Source organism: Achroia grisella, unplaced genomic scaffold (assembly GCF_030625045.1).
Source record: "Achroia grisella isolate CSIRO2021 unplaced genomic scaffold, CSIRO_AGI_Agris_v1 utg642, whole genome shotgun sequence".
NCBI lineage: Eukaryota > Metazoa > Arthropoda > Insecta > Lepidoptera > Pyralidae > Achroia > Achroia grisella.
Genome location: NW_026712979.1, coordinates 871,884 through 898,106, shown reverse-complemented (window position 1 = coordinate 898,106; position 26,223 = coordinate 871,884). Strand labels below are relative to the sequence as shown.

The 26,223-nt window shown below is 38.0% G+C and overlaps 3 protein-coding genes across 3 annotated transcripts in view; 1 reads left to right on the top strand and 2 right to left on the bottom strand.

Moving 5' to 3' along the window:
• The window catches only part of LOC131849389 (apoptosis-resistant E3 ubiquitin protein ligase 1), a 50,020-nt gene extending 49,541 nt beyond the window's left edge, over positions 1-479 (bottom strand). The window contains exon 1 of the mRNA XM_059199457.1: positions 148-479. Within this exon, the coding sequence (XP_059055440.1) occupies positions 148-313 (166 nt within the window). The 5' untranslated portion in view covers positions 314-479. The remainder of the gene's footprint in view (positions 1-147) is intronic.
• An 804-nt stretch (positions 480-1,283) lies between these two features.
• Positions 1,284-4,428, bottom strand: LOC131849428 (peroxiredoxin-5, mitochondrial). Its single transcript, XM_059199505.1, has 3 exons — positions 4,119-4,428; positions 3,780-4,046; positions 1,284-1,604 (listed from the first exon to the last, which is right to left on the bottom strand). Exons 1-3 carry the CDS (start codon positions 4,221-4,223, stop codon positions 1,407-1,409), a joined length of 570 nt encoding a protein of 189 aa, XP_059055488.1. The 5' UTR covers positions 4,224-4,428; the 3' UTR covers positions 1,284-1,406.
• A 370-nt stretch (positions 4,429-4,798) lies between these two features.
• LOC131849526 (transportin-3) lies at positions 4,799-25,832 on the top strand. The gene is made up of 11 exons (XM_059199614.1): positions 4,799-5,052; positions 5,184-6,074; positions 8,602-8,781; positions 10,556-10,719; positions 11,398-11,611; positions 12,356-12,916; positions 13,695-13,960; positions 15,859-16,179; positions 16,987-17,165; positions 24,294-24,537; positions 25,262-25,832. Exons 1-11 carry the CDS (start codon positions 4,939-4,941, stop codon positions 25,320-25,322), a joined length of 3,195 nt encoding a protein of 1,064 aa, XP_059055597.1. The 5' UTR covers positions 4,799-4,938; the 3' UTR covers positions 25,323-25,832.
• Positions 25,833-26,223: the final 391 nt, after the last annotated feature.

Below are 26,223 nucleotides of genomic sequence, written 5' to 3'. Positions count from 1 at the left end.
AAATGGTATGCATCAGCAGCTTCTACCGATGGCAGATCTTGTTCTCTTTAGGAGAGACAGAGGTAGGCAGGGAACTTTCTACAAAATTTCTCTCTGGTAAATATTTATATCTGGTAAATATTTCTTTAAAAAAAACAACAAACTTACCATAATCTCTATATAGTTTCTTGTATTCCCCTAAGTCATTCTGCTCCAACCATTCATCCACTTGTAAACTCTCGTCTTCAAATATTTCAGTCAAAACTAAGCGCGCCAAATAAACAATTAAACACAAGAATAATGTAGTGCCGACATAGTGGATTTGTTTAAACATTTCTCACAATTTTAATATTATAATCATGTTAATATTATTGTTTATTTAGATATAAATAAATAAACACGGACGGGATGGTTGAGGTTGTACGTTTTTGACATTTTATTGACGTAAACGTAAATGACAACTGACGTTTATGATTTTTTTTTAATCGAGGAAGTATAGAATATTGGCGCTATCTACATTCAGCTTTCAATAGCCAATTTAATTTTGTCATGTAGGCAGATCATGCGGGCTATACTCTCTACATCTTATTTCCCCTCATTACATCTGTTAAATCATATTTACTAAACAAAGCCACTCACTATACGATTACTTGAATGACGAGCGTGCATGGCAATCGTTGTTTATGCACGGGATTTTCATTTGTTAGACACCTTTAGGGAAAAATATATAATATAAAAAAATTTACGCTCATAAGCGACTAAAATGTCCTACATGAAAAAATGATTTTTTAATTTTGAATTTTACTTCATTATGTATTCTATGTTGTATAATAATTATTTTAATGCTGTAGCAGTTTAAAATACACCTTCACCTAACGATAAACAGCGCCGCTGTTGTCCGGCATAGATTCCAACATTCCCGCCCATGGATATAACTGTTTCTTGTTCTGGGTGTTTTGTATTTTAAATGCAAGCATTTGTAATACAAAGTAGTTACAGTTTTTATTTAGGAACTGTTTTTTTTATAGACATTGAATACCCTGAAAATTGTATTATGTTAAAAAAATTAATACTAAAACTGATAATGACCATAAAAACTGATTTGCCTGTATGCCTCTGGGTCAGAATCTTTATATTACGTGTATGAAATTATATCCTACATGAATAACAAAAATATATATATATAATAATAAATAACAGATTCATGCAGTTGTAAAACTGGTTAAATGTGTTAAAATAAAATTACTAAAAAAACCAAAGTACTACTAACCAAAAATTCCATTGAATTAAAACACATATCTTGAGATGTCCAATAATATTCTAATATAAATTGATTCGTCATATCACAAGGTGTGCTTCAACAGTCTATGATCTGAGTAAAGCGAAACATTTTCACAAATAAATTATACATCTTAAATTACTGAGATTTACTTCTTGATCTTGATTTTATCTGCTAGGGAGCACGACAGGCCAGTGCCGTCAGGTTCCACGTTCAGTTCTTCCACCTTGCTGTCGTTGATGACCATTGAGAAACGTTTGGAGCGGAAGCCGCCTAAGGGAGGCAGATTCGTGCCTAAATCGAGGGCTTTGATGAAGTTTCCACTGGGATCGGCGAGCATACGAACCTGGGGATACAAAAAGAAGCAATAAGTAATTTTTTTTTCAAGGATGATAATGGTATAGTACACCAGCATTCGCTAACGATTTACGCTGGCGGGCACCAGTGGAGAATGATAAGGTGAAAATAGGGTTTTTTTTTTAAAGGTGATAATGGAATGGTACACCCGCCTGCGCTAACGGTTTACGCTGGCGGGGTACTAGTGGAGGATGATAGGATGAACCTGAAGTCAGATCAGTTAGCCCATCGTGACAAATTCACCGGCAATTTATCACGATGGTTTCCAGGGAGAACCGCGTGGAGGTCGACCTGACATGGTACATTGCTAGCAATGGGATCATTAGTCCACATTACTAACAATCACCTTCCCCCTGAAAATAGGGTTAGGTACATCAAATTCACCAGGAATTCATCACGATGGTTTCCAGGGGGATCTGCGTGGAGGTCAACCAGACATGGTCAGGGGCGGATCTACCTAAGGGCTTTTTAAGCTGCAGCCCAGGGATACAAGGAGCAAAGCCCCAAGGATACAAAGGGCCCCCAGTGCCCACTGAACCCAATATTTAGAATATAAAAAAATATCTGGAATGTTAAAAAACCTATCTATATATATAAGGTTGGCATTCCTGAGATGAATCAACCCATGCAAGTGCGCGTCTATCAAAAGGAACGGGGAATTTTTGGTTGCTTATTTTTGGTCAGTGTATTTTTTTTAGTTAAGTAATATAATTAGGTAGGCTCCTATGTACATTTAGCCCAGGGCCCCACAAATTCACAATCCGCCCCTGTTCCCAATCATACTTAAAACAAGCAAATTTGTTTTAGATTCAATAAATGTTTGTCCAATTAACAACCAATTTAATATGAAAGGACAGCAATCATTTAGCATTCAGCAGTGGTTATTTTTACAGTCATATAAGCTTGAAGGTCAAGACTATCATGTATTGATTTTAGTGTTATTTTTGTTGTCATGCCACACAATGGACATAAGATATTTACCTATGTTGGTGCTTAAATTAAGCTTATCACTGGCCACACATTTAATGTATAATAATAACAGATAAAGACATTGTCTCCTGAACAAATATACTGTTTTGTGTTTAAAAACATGATAACACAAAGTTTCACATTTCACAAAGATACCTATTTGAATAAAATAATGTGTAAAAATAAAGAGTAGTTGTTAAATGTTCCATTTGTAACATTATCTCAATATTATAATTTGTATCATTTAATTGTTGATTTAATGTTGTTATTGTAAATGTATTATTGTTAATTTTAATAATGTAAATATAACTTTTTGATGTTGTTCCATTGCCTTTGGCCATATAAAAATAGTAAATTAACTTTGGCGCCAAATTTACAACAAAATAAACAATAAAAAAGAAAATAATATTGTACAGAGATTAGAGATTGAAGAGAACTTAAGAGCAAATATATATTGTTATATTTATTAGTTAAATATATTATAAAATTTTGAATTGCATATAATTGTTGGACAATTATATGTGCATGGACTTAAAGATATAAAGACATTGTACATATGTTTATGATGATTACACTTTTCATTGTTTGAAATGAAGATACCCTTTTAGTCGGTAGTTAAAACTAAATTACTCTTTTTCCTAAATCAATTTTGAAGTTTTTGTTACCAAACATGTGAACCTCATTATATCTTACCTAATTGTCACAAATCTAAAAAAAACTGACTGAGAGTGATCTATTTATCAAGTCGATCAGATCAGTCAATAAACCATAAAATAGCAATTATTATTTTTTCTGGATCAACTATAAATGATTTAATAAATCAGTTTGCCGAAAAAAGGCCCAGGGGAGTGTATATTTAATATGAATTGTTTGTAAAATGTGACAAACAGATAATTATTATGAATAAATATTTCTTTTAATTTCAAGATTTTTTTTTCTTTTGTAAGAAATCTTTACAATTTGCAAGGCCCCTAAAAAAAATTTTACATGGGGCAAAGCAATGCATGCTAGGCTTCAGGCTCTGATTAATATCCACATCATAAAAATTATTCCTCCCCATATATATAAATAAATAAATACTATTTATTGTACCCACACTAGTAACACACATTTTTTTTGTACATATATTTGCCAGCCAAAATTATTTTAGAAAAATACATATTTCGAAGTAATTAAACACAAATTAATATCTAACCTTTCCTTTAGTGTTATGCTGTGTGCCCCACGCAGCCATCACGTAGGGGTCGTTAACAGACACGCATACAATCTCAGCAACACCATCTGACTTTAATTTATCAGCATTTTGAACATATCCCGGAAGGTGAGTCTTGGAGCAGCCGGGGGTAAAGGCGCCGGGTACAGCGAACAGCACCACTTTCTTACCGGCAGTCAAGTCGCTAATGTTAACTTTATTTGCCGGCGAGTCTTCAAACAAGTCCAGAGATGGTAGCGGATCACCAACCTACAATATAGGATATAAATAAAAACTCATAGTTATGTAACTTTACGTAAATACACCATATTATGAAATTACCTGTATAGGTGCCATGGCTAACGAAGTGGCGTGCAGCGATCGGTTGGAAGGTTGCTTATTAAATGCAGCAATACCTCGAATAATTGCTGACCTCGTAACAAACATTGGTGACTATTATGTATTTTTTATTACTTTGACAAGACCTACTTTATCGATTCAATTTGACAGAATGATGAAAAAGATCGACCTTGAAGGTTTGAGTGAAAACACAACCTGGATAAATAAACATTTTGTCATTTTGAATTATGAAAACAAAGATGTCATTTTTATGACTTATGACTTTTTGACAAACGTTTTTATTTTAGATGAATAACATTAAAACGCTATAAACATTAAAGCGCATTAAAAGCATATAAAAATAATAAAACAAATATGTGTTTTAAATAATTCCGTAACGTTTTGGATTTTCAAATAATCGGAATTATGGCAACTATTCTTTTCCACAGATGACCTTTATGTGTTATGAAGTAAATAAATTTTATTTTTAATTCAGATAAGTAGTATATTATCAAAAATATTGCACAACAAAAATTTATCAATATATGTGGCTACTTATGTATTCTTAATAATATTTATTATTAGCATGAATTATAATTAGATGTGTTTAATTCACAGAGTGTATAGTCTATGGGAGTTACTAATTTACAGATACTGTTTAACTATTATCTGTGTATTTCTTTGTCTATGAATTGTTTCATTAAATCTTTTGGTTTGATTGCATTAAAATATCTTATTCCACGTTCTAGATATGAAAGCGTATTCTATTTGTGTTATGAAAGTGATGCGTTGAAACTATTAAGGGAATTATTGTATTAGCAATATGGAGGTTCCTTCTATGGATACAATTTACCAAGCTATCAGTGCTTTGTACGATAACCCTAATGTTACCGAAAAGGAAAAAGCCTCTCTTTGGTTGGGAGATATACAGAAATCTGTAAGTAATGCCTGTTTGCATGTAAATTAAATTGTTAATATTTATTTACTATATTCCTATGTGTAGCTACTGACCTCTTTGTAAAGAAATTTCACAACATATTGTTCAATAATTCACGTAATTATTTCTAGATACATTCTTGGAAAATAGCAGACGAATTATTACAACAGAAGAGAGATGTCCAGTCTTGCTATTTCGCAGCACAGACAATGCGTTCGAAAGTTCAACACAACTTGTCAGAGTTGCCTTCGGAAGCTGTTGTGTCACTCCGGGACTCGTTGGTAGATCACCTGGAGCGCACATCACCCGAGACGAGCAACGCTATCCTCACACAACTCTGTCTGGCGCTAGCCGACTTAGCACTACAAATGACAGGATGGCAGAACTGCACAGGGGACTTAATAAAGAAGTTTTCTAACAAAAATGACTTTGCACTATTAGAAATACTGACGGTTCTACCTCAAGAGATTGACTCGTCAAGTTTAAAACTTGGCGAGAACAGACGAGACGAAATCAAGTTAGAATTAAGGTCCAATTCTCATATAGTAACATCATTTCTTAAAGAAAGCATTATAAATTCACAAGATACTGTTGTATCATTAAAGATAGTTAAATGTATGACATCTTGGATTCAAGTTAGAGCGATAGATGTCCAGCAAATACCAAATAATGCTGTAATTGTGTTCTGTTTACAAGTGCTTAGGGATTACAATTCTATAAACAAACTACACGAAGCAGCATCGGACTGTATATGTGCATTATTGCATTGTTTAGAGGAGAATAACAATAATGAGAATATCGAGAGGTTGCTGTTTGAAAGTGTGTCAGCCTTAGAAGAGAGCTATCATATGGCAGTGGCTCATGAGGATGAGGAGAAGGCTGCGAACTATGCAAAAGTATTTACGGAGTTAGCTGAAACGTTTTTAGAGAAGATCATTGCAGCTACAGCTAGTGGGAATACACATTTTGCTATGAGGTCTTTGGAGTTAGCTCTTGTGTGTGTGGGCCACCATGACTATGAGGTAATTGAACAATGCATGCCATTGTATTTTAATTATCATTTAGAAAAAGTCAATAGGTCTTTTATGGGAATAGGTATAAAAATTTACAATAACATACCAAAGGATATATATACCCTTAAATAAATTTAAAACATCTGTTAAATCATATTTACTAAGCAAAGCCTCACTAAATGATTATTTGAATGTCCAGTATGCATGGCAATAGTTGTTTATGCACTGGGTTTTCATTTAATGTTAGACATAGAGACCTATATAAATATACATTGTAAATAAACTGGCTTTAAAAAAAAGTAATTCAATTGAGTTTAACATGATAATGATGAATTCTGACCCTAATTTTTGGCATCAGTGCCCCCTAGCCACATAATCATCATCTGCCCTTCCTTATCCCATTTATTTGTGGTCGTCGTAATATGTTTTTCTCTTCCATTCATCCCTGTTCGCAGTCATCTCGTTATTTACTCCCTTTCTCACTATATCATCTTTCACACAGTCCATCCATCTCTTTTTCGGTCTTCCTCTACCCTTATAACCATCCACATTCGTATGTGACACCGTCATTAGGATATGATCTTCATTCCTATGCAGGTATAATAAGGTAGACAATTGATATAGGTGGGAACACTATTCCATTATTACATTATCAGCCATCAATATTTATGTTCCTACTTATTTTGAACCTTATGCATTTAATACAGTATTAAGGTAATTGAGAGTTAAGTACCTTTATTTACCATAAAGTTTTTCTGTAAGAAACTGTTTAACTATATTAATAATTGATAGGAAAATGTAATTGCTTTTTAGGGATAAGGCTGCCCTACCTACTTCTTTATCTAGTTTACAAATTACCGACCCCTTTAAAGGAATTGCCATACACACAATTTAAAATACAATTATTTAATTATTAATTGACAAATGTTATTTAGGTATACAAAAAGTGATTATATAAACGATGTTGAACTTAATAACATAATTCATCACATTTTTTAAAGTTTATTCATACTTTATATATTTTGAAAGAAAGGAAGAAAGAAAATTGTTTATTTGGTACACTGAAAATAATTTTTAAAATTTAATTTACATTTTTATATTAATTATTACAGTACCAAATAGGTCTCCGCTCAGCATATCTCGTGTCGTGGTGCCACGACGCTGGTTTTCTGCGGATACCTTCATATATAATAAATATAATAAAATAATAATAATAATACACATACATATATGTAATTTTGTGTGTGTAATTTTTTTTTTTATAGTATAAGTAAGGAGCCAACAGAATATCAGAGTTATCTGTAGCATTATGCTGAGTTGGCTGCCTTTTCACTTTTGCGGCACATAAAGTCACCTACATTTCTTTTATTAATTCGTTTTTTTCTGTAACTCATGTATGTTATGTGTCTGTAATTGTGAATAAAGAATTTATCTATCTATCTATCTAACTATAACTATTAGGAAACATAATAATATGTAATAATATGTATAATATGTAACTTTAATTAAATTATATAAAGAATAATATATAATATATTACTTCTTGCTATAAGACCGCTTTTTGTACTTCCATATCACTTTTCTGTATAATTCTTATGTATTAACTAGCTGTTCCCGTGACTTCGTCCGCGTGAAATTTAACTTTATTCTTCTAAAATAAAAGTAGCCTAAGGAACTAAAAATTATTTTGTTCGTCTTAATTTATTCATTCCATTAGGTACTGATAGGTACTACTACAAACTAATACATTTACATCCTGCATCATCCCTTATTTTATCCCCATGAGGGTTGAATTTCTCGAAATCCTATTTAAGCGAATGTCTTCATCATACTAGCTCCAATCTTTAATTTCAGTTCAATCAGTCGAAAATCTAAGAAGATTTATACAAACTTTCATCCCTTATTTTATCCCCTTAGGGGTGGAATTTACCAAAATCCTTTCTTAGGGGATGCCTATTTTTTTTTATTGGCTTGTTTGGCTTGAGCTATTGTCAGATGTTTGTAGCACCTGTAGCACTGCGACCTACATAGATCTATTATGCTCGCCCTGAGGGGGAGGCCCTTTATGTATGCAAAGTCTCAGCCCGATTAGTTTAAAATTGACAAAGTTTCATATAAACTTAAATCCCGTATTTCATTCCCTTGGGGGTAGAATAAATCAAAATCCTTAGCGGATGCCTACTTCATAACATCTACCTGCATGCCAAATATCAGCCCGCTCATCAAGTCCAGTGATTTGGCCTGTACCTTGATAGATCACTATGTCAGTCACCTTTGAGTTATATATATATTTAGATTCTATTGGTGAAATAAAGAGTTTATAAATAAATAAATAGTAATAGATTAACTCAAATATGTATTTGTATGTCTGTAAAGACTAAAAGTGAGATCTATATAACATAAATAACAATATCATATATTATGTACTACTTTTATAACAAACAAATAAATTTCACTTCATTTCATTAATATTGTGTATGTAATTTTCTTTGAGAGGAAAAATAAAGAGTTTCATTCACTCAAAATTGTTTTACAGATTGCGGAAATGACTTTTAATCTATGGTACCGTTTATCTGAAGAGGTGTATCAAGGTAATTTCCAGCCTCTGACAGATGTATTCAAGCCACACGTAGAGCGACTAATAGAGGCGCTGGCGAGGCATTGTCAATGTGAGCCTGATCACACACATCTGCCTGAAGAGGGTGATGAATTTCATGTAAGTAAACCATTTTGTATTAGAAATAATAATGATCTCAGGACAATTCACACAGCGCCATCTAAACCCAAGTTAAGCTAGCTAAAGCTTGTGTTATGGGTACTAGATAACTGATACATATACATAGATTATTTTTGTAAATACATATTATACATAGAAAACACCCAGACCGATACAAACAATCATACTCATGAATACAAATGTTTGTGCGGAGGAATCGAACCCGCGACCATTGGTCGTAAAGCGGTGTGCTGGACTGCTTGACCACCGAGGTCGTAAGATGTAGATAATAAGATGAGAAACTAAGTGTAGGTCAAGCTTTCAATTTGTGTAGTGGTTGTTACACTGCTTTACTGATCATGGTCGAGGGTTTGATTCCTTGTAGCAAGCAAATTTCTGTATTCATGATTATGATGGTTTGTCTCGTTCACATTATCACATCACATATCACATTATATTTTCTATATGTATTGTGTATGTATCTACAAAAAAAGTTATTTTTAATCAGTTATCAAGTACCTGTAACACAACACCCCTCCGATCGGTTCCCTGGTAAATTCAAATTCAAATTCAAAAATCATTTATTCATGTAGGACATTTTAGCCGCTTATGAACGTCAAGTTTTTACTTTAGAATTTTTTTCCCTACCGTCCAGTTCGGTATATAGATCCAATTGAGAAGAACTGGCAAGAAACTCAATTGAATTACTTTTTTTTTTAAATCCAGTTTTTTACAATGCATAGGTATTTATATAGGTGTCTATGTCTAACATTAAATGAAAATCCCGAACATGAAAACTATTGCCATGCACACTCGTCATTCAAGTAATCGTTTAGTGAGTAATAGGCCTTGCTCAGTAAATATGATTTAACAGATGTTCGAACCACCTAACGGTTTTCACTACTTAATAGATTCATATTATTTTGTTTAATTCCGCTACATTTAGCATGTGTGAGATCACAAATATTTAGTGCAGAAACTTGACTACTGTTACGACCTCTAATGGTGATTGTAGCGGGATTTTTTATACGATGTTGTTGGTCGAGACGATGTATATTACAGATGGTAATAAACTGACAATATGTATATAGAAATAATGATCTTATATATACTAAATAACAATAGGAAAATGTAAGGTGGGGTGACACAGTTTAGACACAGCAGTGCTTAGTAGACAATATTGAATTTGTCTTAACTAGACATTATTAAATGCAATTATTATTTCGATGTATCTAGGTGACTCTGTCCCATAGTGATCAAATTCCGACCGTATTGAATCTACACCCATATTGCGACACGTGTTGCGCCTCTGAACGACGTATCATCAGACATTGAATAATTCGGATATAGCTTGGAAACCTAGTGTTAACTGTTAGGCGACCAAAAAGCGACAAGTTGAGTTTAAAAAATGTTATATGCTTTTTTAGAATGCTATTAAAGTTTTTTTTATTGGGTGGTTTGGGCTATTGTCAGGTGTTTGGACCTGTAGCACTGCGACCTACATAGATCTATTGTGCTCGTTCTATTTCAGAGTTCGCTACCTAGACCCCTCAGGGAAAAGAATTGAAGGATATTCTTAGGAGCGATGGTTTTTATCTCCTCAGAATAGAGTGTAAACTTTCCAAAGGAGATATTACGTTTATGCATGAGTGGGCTACAAAATGTATAGTAGCGTTTCCTCTTCAGTTTGGCAAAATCTGTAGATTTTACTTGTGGACAGGCCTAGGTTTAACATGCTGTATACCATAGTTACACATCTTTTTTTTTCTTTTAGGAGTTTAGAATTAAAGTAATGGGCCTAATAAAGGATGTAGTATTTATAATCGGTTCAAGTTCAGTGTTCCGGCAAATGTTTGCCGCACTACATGCGGACATCTCCTGGGAACAAACGGAAGCAGCTCTATTTGTTATGCAAGCTGTTGCAAAGAACATATTGCCGTGAGTATTGCTTGTCTAGTTTGCTGTATTTATTGTATTGTAACTAAAAGATGCAACTTGGTTGAGATTGAAAGCTAAAGTATTTAATAGTACTAGCTGACCCATGCAACTTTGTCTGCATCACACTTACTTGACACTTATCACTTTATTGCGCCAAATTTACACAATATCTCTTTAAATTACAGTCGATGTGTTATTCTAATGTATTCTGACTTTATAGTAATGTAAGCGATATTACAGTGAAGTTTCATTGAAATCCTCAACAACAAAACTCACTAATTTTTGCTTTTTTAGTATTACTATTTTAATATAAAATATATATGTGTTATTCTGATGCCTAAGCGATATTACTGTAAAGTTTCATCAAAATACGTTCAGTAGTTTTTGCGTGAACGAGTAATAAACATCCATCTATACTCACCAACTTTCGCGTTTATGAGATGGATTGATAATCTTATTGCTAGCAAGGTATCATGTCAGGTAGTCTTCTGGAAACCATCGTGATAAATGCTTGGTGTATTTGTCACGATGGGCTATGTGTTCTGACCTCATGCTCATCTTATCTCGCCAGTGTAAACCGTTAGCGCAGACGGGTGCACCATCCATTATCATCCATAAAAAAAAACAAAAACCACCTTAGTAACAAGCCATTTGACAAATCTATAATTTTTTTTTTAGAGAAGAATATGAATATGTACCAAAAGTCGTAGAAGCAATATTGTCTATGCCAGAAAACACGCACATTGGAGTTCGGAAAACTTGCATTTTGCTTCTGGGAGAACTGTGCGAGTGGATCGAGAGACATCCTGAAGGGTTGGAGCCGTGTCTGCAGTTCCTCATCAGAGCATTAAATGATTCACAGCTGGCTCCTGCAGCTGCTACAGCGTTACAGGTCAGTTTAGGCAGTAATCGGTTACGGTGGTCCAGTGATTTAGTATACTGCTTTACTATCAATGGTTGCAGATTTGAATCTTGCATCATATAATGAAATATTCACTATTTCTGTTATAATACGTCAATATTCGTAATTTTTTCAATATTCTCTTCAAAAGATTTTATATGTACTATGATAATAAAAACACAGAAATGTATATATGCTGTTTATATAAAAAAAAAAAAAATAATAATAAATCCATTTATTGCCAACATCAGCACAGTTACACAGCTACACATTTATACATATTTAACATGATTGGCAATAGGTACAAACTCAGCTATTGCCGGACTGATGGGTGTCCAGCGCTGGTTTTCAGTTTGTACCTACGCAGGCGTACTTAATCACACGTGCTAGATAACAATACCACAACATAATGAAATAAAAATTTAACAAATTACTACATAAATAATAATAATATCCATACGGATATTATTGGACACGTGACATGCATGCAATGCTTGTGCATCTACACAATAAAAAAAAAAATCACATTTTATGTCGAGATTTGTCAAATGTGCGATTCAAGATAGTCAGAATGTAATATAACGAAACTGAACAGTCAAAAGTAGCGCTATCGCGACGCTGGCATAATTCACAATCAGCGAGAGCAGCGGGACGTCGCTCCTTGACACTAAAAGGGTTACTAAAGTAGCGGCGCGGCGAGTGTGGATGATGATGTGAGATGTACGGCGTCAACAGGCGGTGTGTGCGGCCAGTCGCACCCGGGCCAGCGAGCACGTGCGGCTGCTGCTGGACGCGGCCAGCCTGCCGCTGCCGCCCGCGCCGGCCGTCGCAGTCGCCCGAGGACTCGCCGCCGCCATCGGCCGCCTCCCGCACCCACAGGTCTGTACTCACCTCCGTCAGCTCCAGCGAGCACGTGCGGCTGCTGCTGGACGCGGCCAGCCTGCCGCTGCCGCCCGCGCCGGCCGTCGCAGTCGCCCGAGGACTCGCCGCCGCCATCGGCCGCCTCCCGCACCCACAGGTCTGTACTCACCTCCGTCAGCTCCAGCGAGCACGTGCGGCTGCTGCTGGACGCGGCCAGCCTGCCGCTGCCGCCCGCGCCGGCCGTCGCAGTCGCCCGAGGACTCGCCGCCGCCATCGGCCGCCTCCCGCACCCACAGGTCTGTACTCACCTCCGTCAGCTCCAGCGAGCACGTGCGGCTGCTGCTGGACGCGGCCAGCCTGCCGCTGCCGCCCGCGCCGGCCGTCGCAGTCGCCCGAGGACTCGCCGCCGCCATCGGCCGCCTCCCGCACCCACAGGTCTGTACTCACCTCCGTCAGCTCCAGCGACCACGTAACGGTCAGCGATTCACATCTATATATACTTCCGTCAGCCCCACACATGTTTATATTTCCGTCAGTTCCTTACATCGATAACTACTTCCGTCAACTCCTCTCATTCATACTTAGTTCTGTCAGTTCCTCACATCTGTACTTATTTCAGTCAGTACCTCACATCTGTATCTACTTCTGTCAGTTCCTCTCAATTATACCTACTTCTATCGGTTCCTCATATCTATACTTACTTCTGTCAGGCTCTCACATCCATAACTTCTTCCTTCATACTCTCACATTTGTACCTACTTCCGTCAGCCCCTTATATCTATACCTACTTCCATTAGCCCCTCATATCTATACCTACTTCCATTAGCCCCTCATATCTATACCTACTTCCATCAGCCCCTCACATCTATACCTACTTCCGTCAACCCCTCACATATATATATATATCTATTTATATCCAGAATTCATAGATAGACACTTGGGATGTATTTCCACAATTCATAGATAGCTGTTCGGAACGTCAAAATAATACCAACCATCAAGTATAGTATATTATTTTGTGGTCATTCGAGCTGGATACTTGAGTTTATGGTCCTTCGAGCTGGATTTAAAATGATATAAAATAAAATTTAACTGATTTTTTTATTAATTTATATACCTCTTAAAGTGGTTGTCTAGTAAAATGAATATAACATATTATCATATATCAATAAAGAATAAATAAGTTAACAAAGTGATCGTTGCCGGTTTGTAGCTGTCGGCGGCGATGCTGGAAGCGGTGGAGGCGCAGACGGAGCGGCTGGAGGCGCTGCTGGCAGCAGCGGGGGAGGCGGCCGGGGCCGGGGGCGGGGGCGGGGAGGGGGCCGTGCGGCGCGGCGCCCCCGACGACCCCTGCCCCGGGCTGGACCGCATCGCCGCGCTGTTCCGGGACGTGGCCGCGCCCCCCGCGCCGCCCCGCCCGCACCCCTGCCTGCCCGCGCTGCGCCACGCCTGGCCCGTGCTGCTGAGGCTGCTCGCCAGGTACGACTCCCTCGTTAACCCTTCCCCGCTGCCTGTTCGCCAGGTACGATTCCCTCGTTAACCCTCCCCCGCTGCCTGCTCGCCAGGTACGATTCCCTCGTTAACCCTCCTCCGCTGCCTGCTCGCCAGGTACGACTCCCTCGTTAACCCTCCCCCGCTGCCTGCTCGCCAGGTACGACTCCCTCGTTAACCCTCCCCCGCTGCCTGCTCGCCAGGTACGACTCCCTCGTTAACCCTCCCCCTCTGCCTGCTCGCCACGTACGACTCCCTCGTTAACCCTCCCCCGCTGCCTGCTCGCCAGGTACGACTCCCTCGTTAACCCTCCCCCTCTGCCTGCTCGCCAGGTATGTCTCCCACCTTACCCCTCCCTACACCGCCTCTCTCTACCTGCTCGTCAGGTACTTCTCCCATCGTACCTCTTCTCCCCGCTTCGATAGTGCAAGTGCAGATGAATAGAATAGAATAGAATAGAATAGAAAATCATTTATTCAAATAAACTTACATTGAAGCACTTTTGAATAGTCATAACATTTTTTTTTTTTTAAACTACCGCTCATTCGGAATGCTGTCTCATCACAAGAAAAACAAGCAAGAAACTTGTGTGTTGCTCTTTTAAATAATTTATTATTACTTTACATTTTTAAGTTTAAGTGTGTGAATACAAACCACCTATTAGCATTAATTCAATTAAATGCTCAAAAAGAAAAAAATTTTGAATACATAACCAACTGGTTAAACAATTAATAAGAGGTAATCAGTCATAGTGATTAGAGCAGACCAGTCCCTACAAGCAGCACCCGTTCACGAGTATGACGGATGAGCCAGCCATCACTGCGCTCGACCATATTTTAGGGAGCCCAATGACCCGGCCCACCACGCCGCCACAAGTCTGGACATTTTAGTGAGCATGACTACTCAAAACACCAGACCACGTCATAGCTACTCACAATAGCCATCTGATGTTTATAGTATTCACATTTCACATAAGAATGCATGCGGCAATTAATACAAAACCCGCTACGCTTTCATATTTCTAAAATAATTGAATCAAGAAAGCAATGAGATAAACAAATTATAACGTTGTATGCTAATAAACTAGTTATTTACTTTTTATGTTGTCGTCTATGAATTCGTCTATCCTGTAATAGGCTTTCTTACACAAAAATTGTTTAATATAAGATTTGAATTGCCTCTCTGTCAGATTTAGTGCAGATTCTGGCAGTTTATTATAAAATCTTACGCAATTACCATAGAATGAATTACTGACTTTGTGCAGGCGGCATTTAGGTAAAATTAGCTTATTTTTATTGCGTAAGTTTCTATTTGTACAGTCTTTAAGTTTTCTAAAACTGTCTAAATTCTTCCGTGTATACATGATATTCTCATAAATGTATTGTGAAGTAACGGTGAGGATATTTGAATTTTTAAAACACTGACGTAATGACTCTCTTGAACCCATACCATAAATAGAATAGATAGATGATACTCTAAACCCCCGGAAGGACTTATGGAGTAGCTGAAAGCTAACTTCTTCTTGCTGGATACTACGTTAGGGCACCGCTAGGGATTCGAACCTCGACTCAGGCCGTCGTATTCCTCGACTCAGTAAAGTGGGTGGTGGGTGCGGGTTTGGCTTGGACTAATAAAAAGAGTTGGCGGTGTATTCAATGGATAATCATCCATGTAATGAACCGACCTGGTTAAAGCAGCGTTAAGCGGTCCACTCCACAAGTGGCGAGCTGTTGATGACGAATGACATCGAACTTATACCCCACTACATAATGATCACGACCGAATCAACCACATCGAATGAGAAAACCATGTAGAGTGTTCGAGGGTGAGGATCGGGTTAGGCTCGGGACATAAACAGAGTATAGGTAGAGCGGCGGCGGATGCAGGTTCGGCGCGGACGGTCGCGTGATGGAGCGGTGGTGCCGCGCGGTGCGGTTCTGCGTGCGCGCGGTGGGCGGCGCGGCGGGGGAGCTGGTGCAGCCGCTGGCGGCGGCGGCGGCGGCGCTGTACGCGGCGCGGCCGCACCCGTGCCTGCTGTACCTGGGCAGCGTGCTGGTGGACGAGCTGGCGGCGGCGCCGGGGCCCGCGCGAGCGCTGCTGGAGCTGCTCTCCGCGCTGGCGCCGCGCGCGCTGCACCTGCTGCAGCCGCCGCACGGCCTCCGCGACAACCCCGACACCGTCGACGACCTCTTCCGCCTCTGCATCAGGTACCTGCGGTTTTCAATTTTGAAATTCGAATTTAACTTTTTTTTTTTAATATCGGCCGTAACTAGGAAAATGTTAGCGGCTCCTGCGTGAATACATGTATGATTTTTGAAATTCGAATATTGTTTATTTAATATTGGCCGTAACAGAATAAGGTCAACAAATTTGAATTTAACTTTTTATCAAATACATTCACAGCCTGACGCAGTCCATCGACTGCTGCGTGTATACGTATATAAAGACCGGTTCGGATTTGATTTTCGAAATTCGAATTTAATTTTTTTTCCACTCGCTACCAGCAGCTGGACGCAGACCGTCGACTGCTGCGTATATATACATGTATAACGTTTGGTTCCGATTTCACTTTCGAAATTCAAATTTAACATTTTTTTTTATGCCGACTATAACTGATCAAGAACATTGGCTACTCTGAATGTATATAGTGACCGATTTGGATTTGATTTTTGAAATTAGAATTAACTTTTGTTTTCGAATTTTTAACTGATAATGATCATTGGCTGCTGAGTATATATATATATATATGTATAATATTGACATTGAATATAAATATTGACCACAGCTAGCCTTTGCAGCTTAATGAAGTGAGCGCAGATAGTACTGCAAATCTGCTAAATAACTCATGGAGCGCTAAAAGGCAACTTCGGCCTGACAAATTTTTAGTCTGAAAGCATCATTAGGAGTGTCCGAAATTCGGCTCAGGCCGTCGAAATTTCCATCCGCATTTGAATTGAATCATGCTGATCCTAGAATTAATAGCAGCGTAAGTAACGTGATCGGTGTGGTGGCAGGTTCCTGCAGCGCACGCCGGAGCAGTTCCTGTCGTCGGGCGCGCTGCCGGCCGTGGTGCGGTGCGCGGCGCTGGCCTGCAGCCTGGACCACCGCGAGGCCAACTGCTCCGTCATGAAGTTCCTGCACGACCTGGTGCGCGCCGCCAGCCATCCGCGCCCGGACCACGCGCGCGTCACAGGTAACCAGCTCCGGGACCGAACCTGTGGACCCCACATTGTGGCCGCGCCACCTGAATGGCGGTCGGTCGGTCGGTCACCAAACATACCGCGTGTGCTAATCTACCATTTTAGCATTCATTACCATTTACGAATAAAGTAAATGGTAATTGTTATGAAAACAGCTAACGTAAAATTTTGAATTCAGCTGTCTTTAGTGGACTGTATTTACGACAATTGGATTTGAGCAAGATTGATAATTTGGAAGGCACTCACCTTGTACTGCGAGGATTGCCGGTTCGGTTTCAGCAAGGCTTCCCAGAACTCCGGGCTTGTCCGAACTTACCTTTTGAACGGGTTACCTGTTTACCGCCAAAACCGACAATAGGTGCTTTCCAGTATCAACTTGCGTTCCTTTATTATTTCGTTAAGAATATTTAGTTAAGAAATCTATATAAAATAATTTAGTTAAGAAATCTATATAAAATATCGACAATTACGACAATTACGACAGCGATCATCAGAACACTTTTTTCGACAACGACAAAAGGCGAAAACGACTCCCACCCTCGTAATCTCTTTTTATTTTTTTACTTTTTTTTATTATTTACGGCATTGGATATCGCGATAATGTTGCCGTGCGTATTATTGTGAATAGTGAACATTCCGCCCACCTAAATGCAACGTATTTAAAGCGAAATAAACAAAAATTAAATGTGACAACAAAATAAAAACTATGGATCCTAATATTGATTGACATATTTTTAAACTAATTTTAACTAACTAGTGTGGGAAAAGAAAAACAATAATAACAAACAAAAAAAAGAATTACACATTTTAATTAGCCATAGGTAAAGGACAAATTTTAACAACTGGTCGTTTGTATTGACCAGTCGCAGTTTTAACTGTCACTACCCTACAAACACCATCAATTCCTGGGTGTAGAGCGACAATGCGACCCATAGTCCATTTTAAAGGACTCGATTGTTCATTTATGATTAGTACTAATGTGCCAATAGTTATATTAGTGTAATTTTTGTTCCATTTAGCTCTTTGATTAAGCGTATGAATATATTCACGTTGATAACGGCGCCAAAAGTCCTGATGCATTTTCTGAACTAACTTCCATCGTTGGAGAACGCTAATAGATTGATTAGTAATATTCTCTTCTGGAAGGGACGACAAGGGTTCTAATGTCAGAAAGTGACCTGGTGTCAAAACCGACAGATCATTAGCGTCACAGCTAATAGGCGATAGAGGTCGAGAATTCAACATAGATTCTATTTGTGTTAAAACTGTATAGAACTCCTCAAAGGTCAATCTTTGAAGACCAATAACTCGAGCTAGATGAGTTTTCACCGATTTTATACCCGCTTCTGCTAACCCATTAAAGTGTGGACTACCAGGAGGGCTTAACGAGAATTTAATTTCCTGAGTTTCTGTTACCTTTTTCATAACCGAGTCAAGATAATTGCTAGCCCCAACGAAATTTCTCCCCTGATCCGACACAATATGGCTACAACGACCTCTTCGCGCGATAAACCGCTTCAACACAGCTAAAAAGGCTTCAGTAGAAAGTTCCGACGCCAACTCGATGTGGATAGCTTTTGTGGCAGCACAAATAAAAACACAAATGTAACCTTTATACGTTTTTACGCCACGACCCCGACCTAATGCAATATCAAAAGGACCCCCGTAATCAACCACAACGTTCGAAAAGGGTTTTAACTGATTAACACGATATGTAGGCAGATTTCCCATAAGAGGAGTTGGAGCTGGTTGAGGTTTAACACGAAAACAATTTACACAATTAGCGATCACAGAACGAATCGCTCTCTTCGGCGACAAAATCCAAAAACTTTGCGCGAGAATATTAAGGAGAGTCTGTGCACCAGGGTGCATAAATCTCTGGTGACAATCTTCAATTATAAGTTGTGTGAGACGATGATTGCGAGGTAATAGAAGGGGATGTTTGATACTATAATCTACTTTAGCATTTGCCAAGCGTCCGCCCACCCTGACGAAACCCGCATCATCCAGAAATGGCGACAACTTACGAAAGTTTTTGGGTAGAGAATTTAACCGACCATTCCTAATCATATCAATTTCCTTAGAAAATGTATGTAACTGCACGTGTTTAATCAAAAACATTAAAGATTTGTTTATTTCTAACGACAATAAAGGACCAACAAAAATTTTATCAAAATTGTTTTTACGAGAATTATGAAGGAATCGAAAAGTAAACGACAATACACGTTTCAACTTTGATAACGACGAGAATCTATTTATTAAGCAGTCAATAAAATGGACTTCAGAAGAAGTATGAAGACACATAATCTTCTGCTCTGCTTGCACATCAGCAGAAGATGGAATTAATGTAGACTCCGGCCAGTTTTCGTCTGGTTCCGAAAGCCATTTAGGTCCATTCCACCAATTCCCATTTTTAGCTAGCTCAGCTGGATAAATGCCACGTGATCCGACATCCGCAGGATTAAAATAGGTACTGACATGTCGCCAACAATCAGGAGAGATAAGTTCCTGAATGTGACTAACTCTATTAGCAACAAATGTATGCCATCTGGACGGGCAGGATTTTATCCACGACAAAGCAACACTAGAGTCAGACCAAGCAACGATATCTTTTATTTCACACAGAGGTTTTAAAGCACTTAACACCGAACTCATTAAATCTGCTAACAAAACTGCAGCTTGCAATTCCAGCCGAGGTAACGATAATTTACGAAGTGGTGCGACCTTAGTTTTTGCACAACAAAATTCAACAGAATAATGACCATTTGTATCGACAGACCGACAGTAAATAACAGCACAATATCCACGTTCTGAAGCATCACAGAATCCATGGAGTTGTACGGAGACGAAAGAACCTATCATACGACGGGTAATTGAAATAGACGACAAAGACGAAAGTTGTGATTTAAATTTCGACCACTGCTTAGCTATTTCCAGTGGCACATCGCTGTCCCAAGAAACACCTGAAGTCCAGAGTAATTGCATAAGAAACTTAGCATAAAATGTTACAGGACCGAGAAAACCCAACGGATCATAAATACGCGCAATATCTGATAGTATGACACGTTTCGTGAGCCGCCTCTCTTCAAATTCAGCAACCCTAAAAGTAAAACAATCTAAATTTGGTATCCACAAAAGCCCTAAAATTTTAAGTGTGATATCCGAAGTCTCTTCGAAGCTCTTAAATTCCTCTGAATACAAATCAGATGAATCGAGATCATTCAAGAAAGCTTTGTGATTAGAAGTCCATTTTCGTAAATGGAACCCATTCAACGACAATATTTTAGTTAGTTCTGATCTTATGACTAAACACTTTTCGATGGAATCAGCTCCTGACACAACATCGTCAACATAAATATCACGGCTAAGCACAGCTGATCCCGTTGGAAACTCAGCAGCGGCATCCTCAGCGATTTGAGCAATAGTGCGGAGTGCTTGATAAGGAGCAGAAGATACGCCATATGTGACTGTAAGGAGTTTATAGTCACGAATAGGCTCATCAGGAGACGATCGCCACAACACACGTTGATACTCCGAATCCTCATCAGAAATCAAAATTTGACGATACATTTGTTTAATGTCACCTGTAAACACTACAGCGTGACAACGGAAACGCAACAATAAATCAGTAATATTTAACTGAAGCTTAGGACCAGATAAAAGAGTGTCATTTAAGGAGATACCATTAGTATCCTTAGCGCTGGCGTCAAATACAACACGAAGAGGAGTAGTCACGGATTCAGGCCGCAATATACCATGGTGGGGAATGTAGTAAAACTTACCAAGATTTTCAGATGGAGGTTTCACTTCCAAAAGATGCCCACAATCTTTATAATCTTGCATGAAAGAACTATATTGCTGGCGAAACTCACAATTTCTCTTTAATTTATTTTCCAACGACAAAAACCTTTTCAGGGCTATATCTCGAGAATTAGAAAATATAGGTTTGCTATTAGGATCGACAAAAGGTAATGGAACAACAAACCTACCTTCCCGATTACGACAAGACTTTTCAACAAAATATTTCTCGCATCGATTGTCTTCCCTAGATAAAATCTTTGGTAACGATGCGATACCTTCCATCTCCCAAAACCTTCTAATACAATTATCTAATGACAAATTCGATATATTACATTGGGAAGTATCTGTTATAAGGAAACAATCCCCACGTGTATGGTGAAAACTATCAGTGCCGTTACATTCACCCATTAAAATCCAGCCGAAGACCGTCTGCAATGCACACGGCTGCCCTGCGACACCTCTTTTCAAACCAGGTAGTAAAGATGATACAAAAATACTAGCGTTCAATAAAATATCAATTGGTCCTGGGCAATCGAAATCAGGGTCAGCAAGTGGCAATTTTTTTATATGGTACCAATTTGAGGCATTAATATGCTGACTTGGTTGATCGGCACAAATTGACGACAACACCAAAGCTTTGAATTTAAGTTCACTTGATGAGAAGGAATTCGTCGGCTTTATTTCACAAACAGATAATCCAAGTGGTTTTGCTAAAGAATGACCAATACCATTGATTGACTGATTTGTTTTAGTTATAGGCAATTGTAACCTCTTGGCACAGGACTCCGAAATAAAATTACAAGCACTTGCGCAGTCTAATAACACACGAACGGTTTGATAATTACCCTGTCCATCCTTTATTAAAACTTTAGCTGTAGAGAATAAAACTGTTTTGCTATGACTAATATTTGCTATTGAAGTCAAAACAGTACTACTTGAGGCTTTTTCATCGACAACAGGAGCTTCAGGCTTAGGTTTATCAAAATGCAACAATGTATGGTGAGAATAATTACAGGCTTCACAACGATAAGTAGCACGACACTGTTTTAGGGTGTGATTATTCGAGAAACACAATAAACATAAACGATTTTCTTTAACAAAATCGAAACGTGATTTAACACTCAAGCTTATAAAATTTTCACATTTAGCCAGAACATGCTGTCCTTTACAAAATACACAAGCTGTATTAGACACTAAAAGAGATGATTTTGCCTTAAATTTTAATTGATTACCAACTTTGTATAAATTCGGATTAAACTTTGAACCCAATGACAACGAATTAACACTACTTAACTCTAAAGCCCTATAGTGTTTTTCAATAAAATTTTGTAGATGTTCAAACTTAGGTATACTGTGAACATCTTCTGTATTCTGTTCAAGTTGGAATGCTTCCCTTGTAGATTTATCCAATTTTGACCACAACATATGGAACAACATAAAATTCTTATCTGGCAATTTATATTTATCTAGAATAGCCAAATTTTCTGAAAATGTACGATAAATGCGTTCAAGTTCTGAACTGGTCTTAAATTTAATGGGTTCACAATGTAGCAACTTCTCATAATAAGCTGTAGCTATTTGTCGCTGTCTGTTATAATATTTCAAAAGAGTTTCATAAGCATTTAGATAATTTTCATTAGTGAGAGGATAATTCTTAATCAAATCGTAAGCTTTACCCTGTACACTTGACAATAAATAATGTAACTTCTCCACATTTGATATACTCGTCCTATTATGAATAAGTGAATTATATAATTGAATAAAGGAAATCCAATTATCCAAATTACTATCAAACGGTTTTATATTGATTTTGGGTAATTTTACGGAAACTTGTGGTTCACTGTTATTAACATTTATATTAGAAATAGATTTTTTATCTATAGAATTCATTTCTACAAATCTTTGTTTAATTTGTTTCATCTTTGTATCAAACTTAACTGTAATTTCAAGTTCATTGGTACGCTCTAAACGGTTCAACGATAACAACAATTTTCGCTGCGATGAGTGAAATTCGTTAGATAAATCCCTAAAATCTACTTCAGAGAGCCCTAACAAATCAGATTGCTCCATAATTTCCAATCTCATTACCGCATAATCACGAGAAATTCGGTTTATATCACCAGTATCAGATTCAATGTCTTTATTAGTTGCCATGGTATAAATACTCCAAATTAATAAAAAAAAATTAATTAAAATCAATAAAACGATAATTACGTGAAATAATTTACAATTAGATATTTTTACCCAATAATACGCAACGAAAACAAAATCGATCGATTTAAATTTAATATAATCGATATGGCTGTATGTGGCTGGTCTATGCCTCACGAAAATTCAAATTATTAAAAAAGTTAAGTTACACTATAATAAATTATCTACCTTCAACTACAATGACTTTTATTGAATTATATTAAAACGAACGCAATAATAATTTATTTTACTCGACAAAATGTGTAAAACAAATTAACAACAATAATTATTATGTCGCCTATCAAAACTATCCGGCTGAAGGGCCAAAAAATGTTATGAAAACAGCTAACGTAAAATTTTGAATTCAGCTGTCTTTAGTGGACTGTATTTACGACAATTGGATTTGAGCAAGATTGATAATTTGGAAGGCACTCACCTTGTACTGCGAGGATTGCCGGTTCGGTTTCAGCAAGGCTTCCCAGAACTCCGGGCTTGTCCGAACTTACCTTTTGAACGGGTTACCTGTTTACCGCCAAAACCGACAATAGGTGCTTTCCAGTATCAACTTGCGTTCCTTTATTATTTCGTTAAGAATATTTAGTTAAGAAATCTATATAAAATAATTTAGTTAAGAAATCTATATAAAATATCGACAATTACGACAATTACGACAGCGATCATCAGAACACTTTTTTCGACAACGACAAAAGGCGAAAACGACTCCCACCCTCGTAATCTCTTTTTATTTTTTTACTTTTTTTTATTATTTACGGCATTGGATATCGCGATAATGTTGCCGTGCGTATTATTGTGAATAGTGAACAGTAATTAATGCTAAAATGGGAGATAGTAAAATAAATTATATTTTACGGTGTAACTTTTCGATTATTTAATTATTAGTATATTAAATTAGACGTTCATGTGCAGTGTAATAAAACTGTACAATCTGTATTATCGAGTTTATCAGCTTATACAATTGTATGGACTGGTAATTTGAACTTCTCCACTATGATATAAAAAAAAAAATGCGAAACGGCGCAGTCGAATATTATTACATCAGAATTAATTTCCAAGGGAAGTAAGAAAAGTGTAGAAATTGTCGATGTACAACTGTTTATGTTCGTGTACAGCACTGGCCAGCGAGGTAATAACGAGATATGGCGAGGATATCACGTACGCGCTGATCGAGTCGAGCGTGCTGCACCTGCACTCGTACATGCTGGCCGAGGTGGCGGAGGTGCTGCTGGAGCTGCTGCAGTGGCAGAAGGCGGCCGGCGTCGACTGGCTGCAGCCCTCGCTGCAGAAGCTGCCCCGAGACCGAAGCGCCACGGCCACCGAACAGCAGTGCTGGCAGTTCCACCAGTATGCCATGAGGTTAGTATCCCCTCCGAGCGATCCCCCGTCTAATTCACATGTATTTTTGGTAATGCAAATAATAAGGCCCCATTCCGTCCCGCTATCACACACACACACACACACGACACCGTCCTCGCCGGCGAAGACGACGACCTCAACCACACCATATCGCGCAACCATCCAGGCTTTCTACACGGCGCCCCCGGTCGCCCCTCCGATCGAACCCCTGTCGTATTCAAACGGAGATCGAAATTATGACGGCCTGAGCAGAGGTTCGAAACTATAGAGCTGCCTTCATACTAAAGTCATATCCGTCAGGCGGGAGTTGGCATTCAGCCGCTCCATAAGTCCTTCAGTGGGTTTGGAGTGCCATCAGCACTCGGTCCTTATCGTTCCGTGAAGCTGTAAAGACCTGTTGCTGTTAACAGCATTATAGTTCGAAAAAAATGAGTATCTTTAATTTATAGTCGACGTCGACATTGGTACTTCTTGATTCTCTATTATCTCCTACTATCTTATCTTCTCGTTTTGATTCAGAAGAGAAATTACAGGGTAGGAATGCATGATATCTTATTCCTTCAAAATATCATGGAATAGAAATAGATTTAGATTCTCAAAACAAAATATTTAAGTATTTATATCAGTTGTATAACAACCATAGTACAAGCTCTGCCTACCTTGATATGACATTGTGTGAATTGTAAAAATAAGTATTTAATTAATTTATCATATTTTATTACAGCGCTGAAAAATGTAAAGAATTAACGCGGATACTGCGCGACTTCGCGAGGCTGTACCGGTAAACCACAGGATTGAACCTGCGACGTGCACAGTAAAAATCGGCGTCCAAGACTGATCGACACGGTGACGGCGAATGACAGACTTTGCATAGTGATATTAAACCGATGAACATTATTAGATCAAATTGATTCATATACTGCATGTACTTCCGGATATAGTGTAGATTTGTGCTGAGTTATAGCAATTGTCATATCACAAGCAATAATGTTACAATTATGTATTATGATTAATTTTCGAATTGGTTTAAATAGCGTACGAATAAATATTAACATCTAATAAAATTAAGAGTAAGTGTTCTTTATATTGCAAAAAAATGTTAAACTTTAGTCAAATATTGTTATTTTTAAACTTTCGTGTTTAATATACATTATTTATATTATTAATAGGGCCTTAACACGAATAATTTTATGGCAAATAAAGGTGTTTACCTATCGAACTTTCGACTAGGTTGCACTAGCCGTGGTCATGAGTTGACTGGAGTAAGCGATGTCAATGTAGATAGATGAGTTGCCAGACAGACAGTTTTTCATCTACCGTCACTAGATTCTTATGAATGACCATGGGATGGTGCACCTGCCTGCGCTAACGGTTTACGCTGGGGCACCAGTGGAAGATGATAAGATGAGCGTGAGGTCAGTCAGTTAGCTCATCATGACAAATTTACCAAGAATCCATCACCGTGATGGATTCTTGGCCTCCAGGACGAACTGTGTGGAGATCAACCTGACATGGTACATTTGCCAGCAATATGATCATCTGTCCACATTACTAAGTCTCCTTTCTCCCCACCGTCATTAGATTCTTCAATTCATATGGAACATTTCTAGTAGAAAGACGTAAATACCTTTATTTGCCATAAACTTATTCGTGTTAAGATCCGGTTAATAATATAAATAGTCAAAT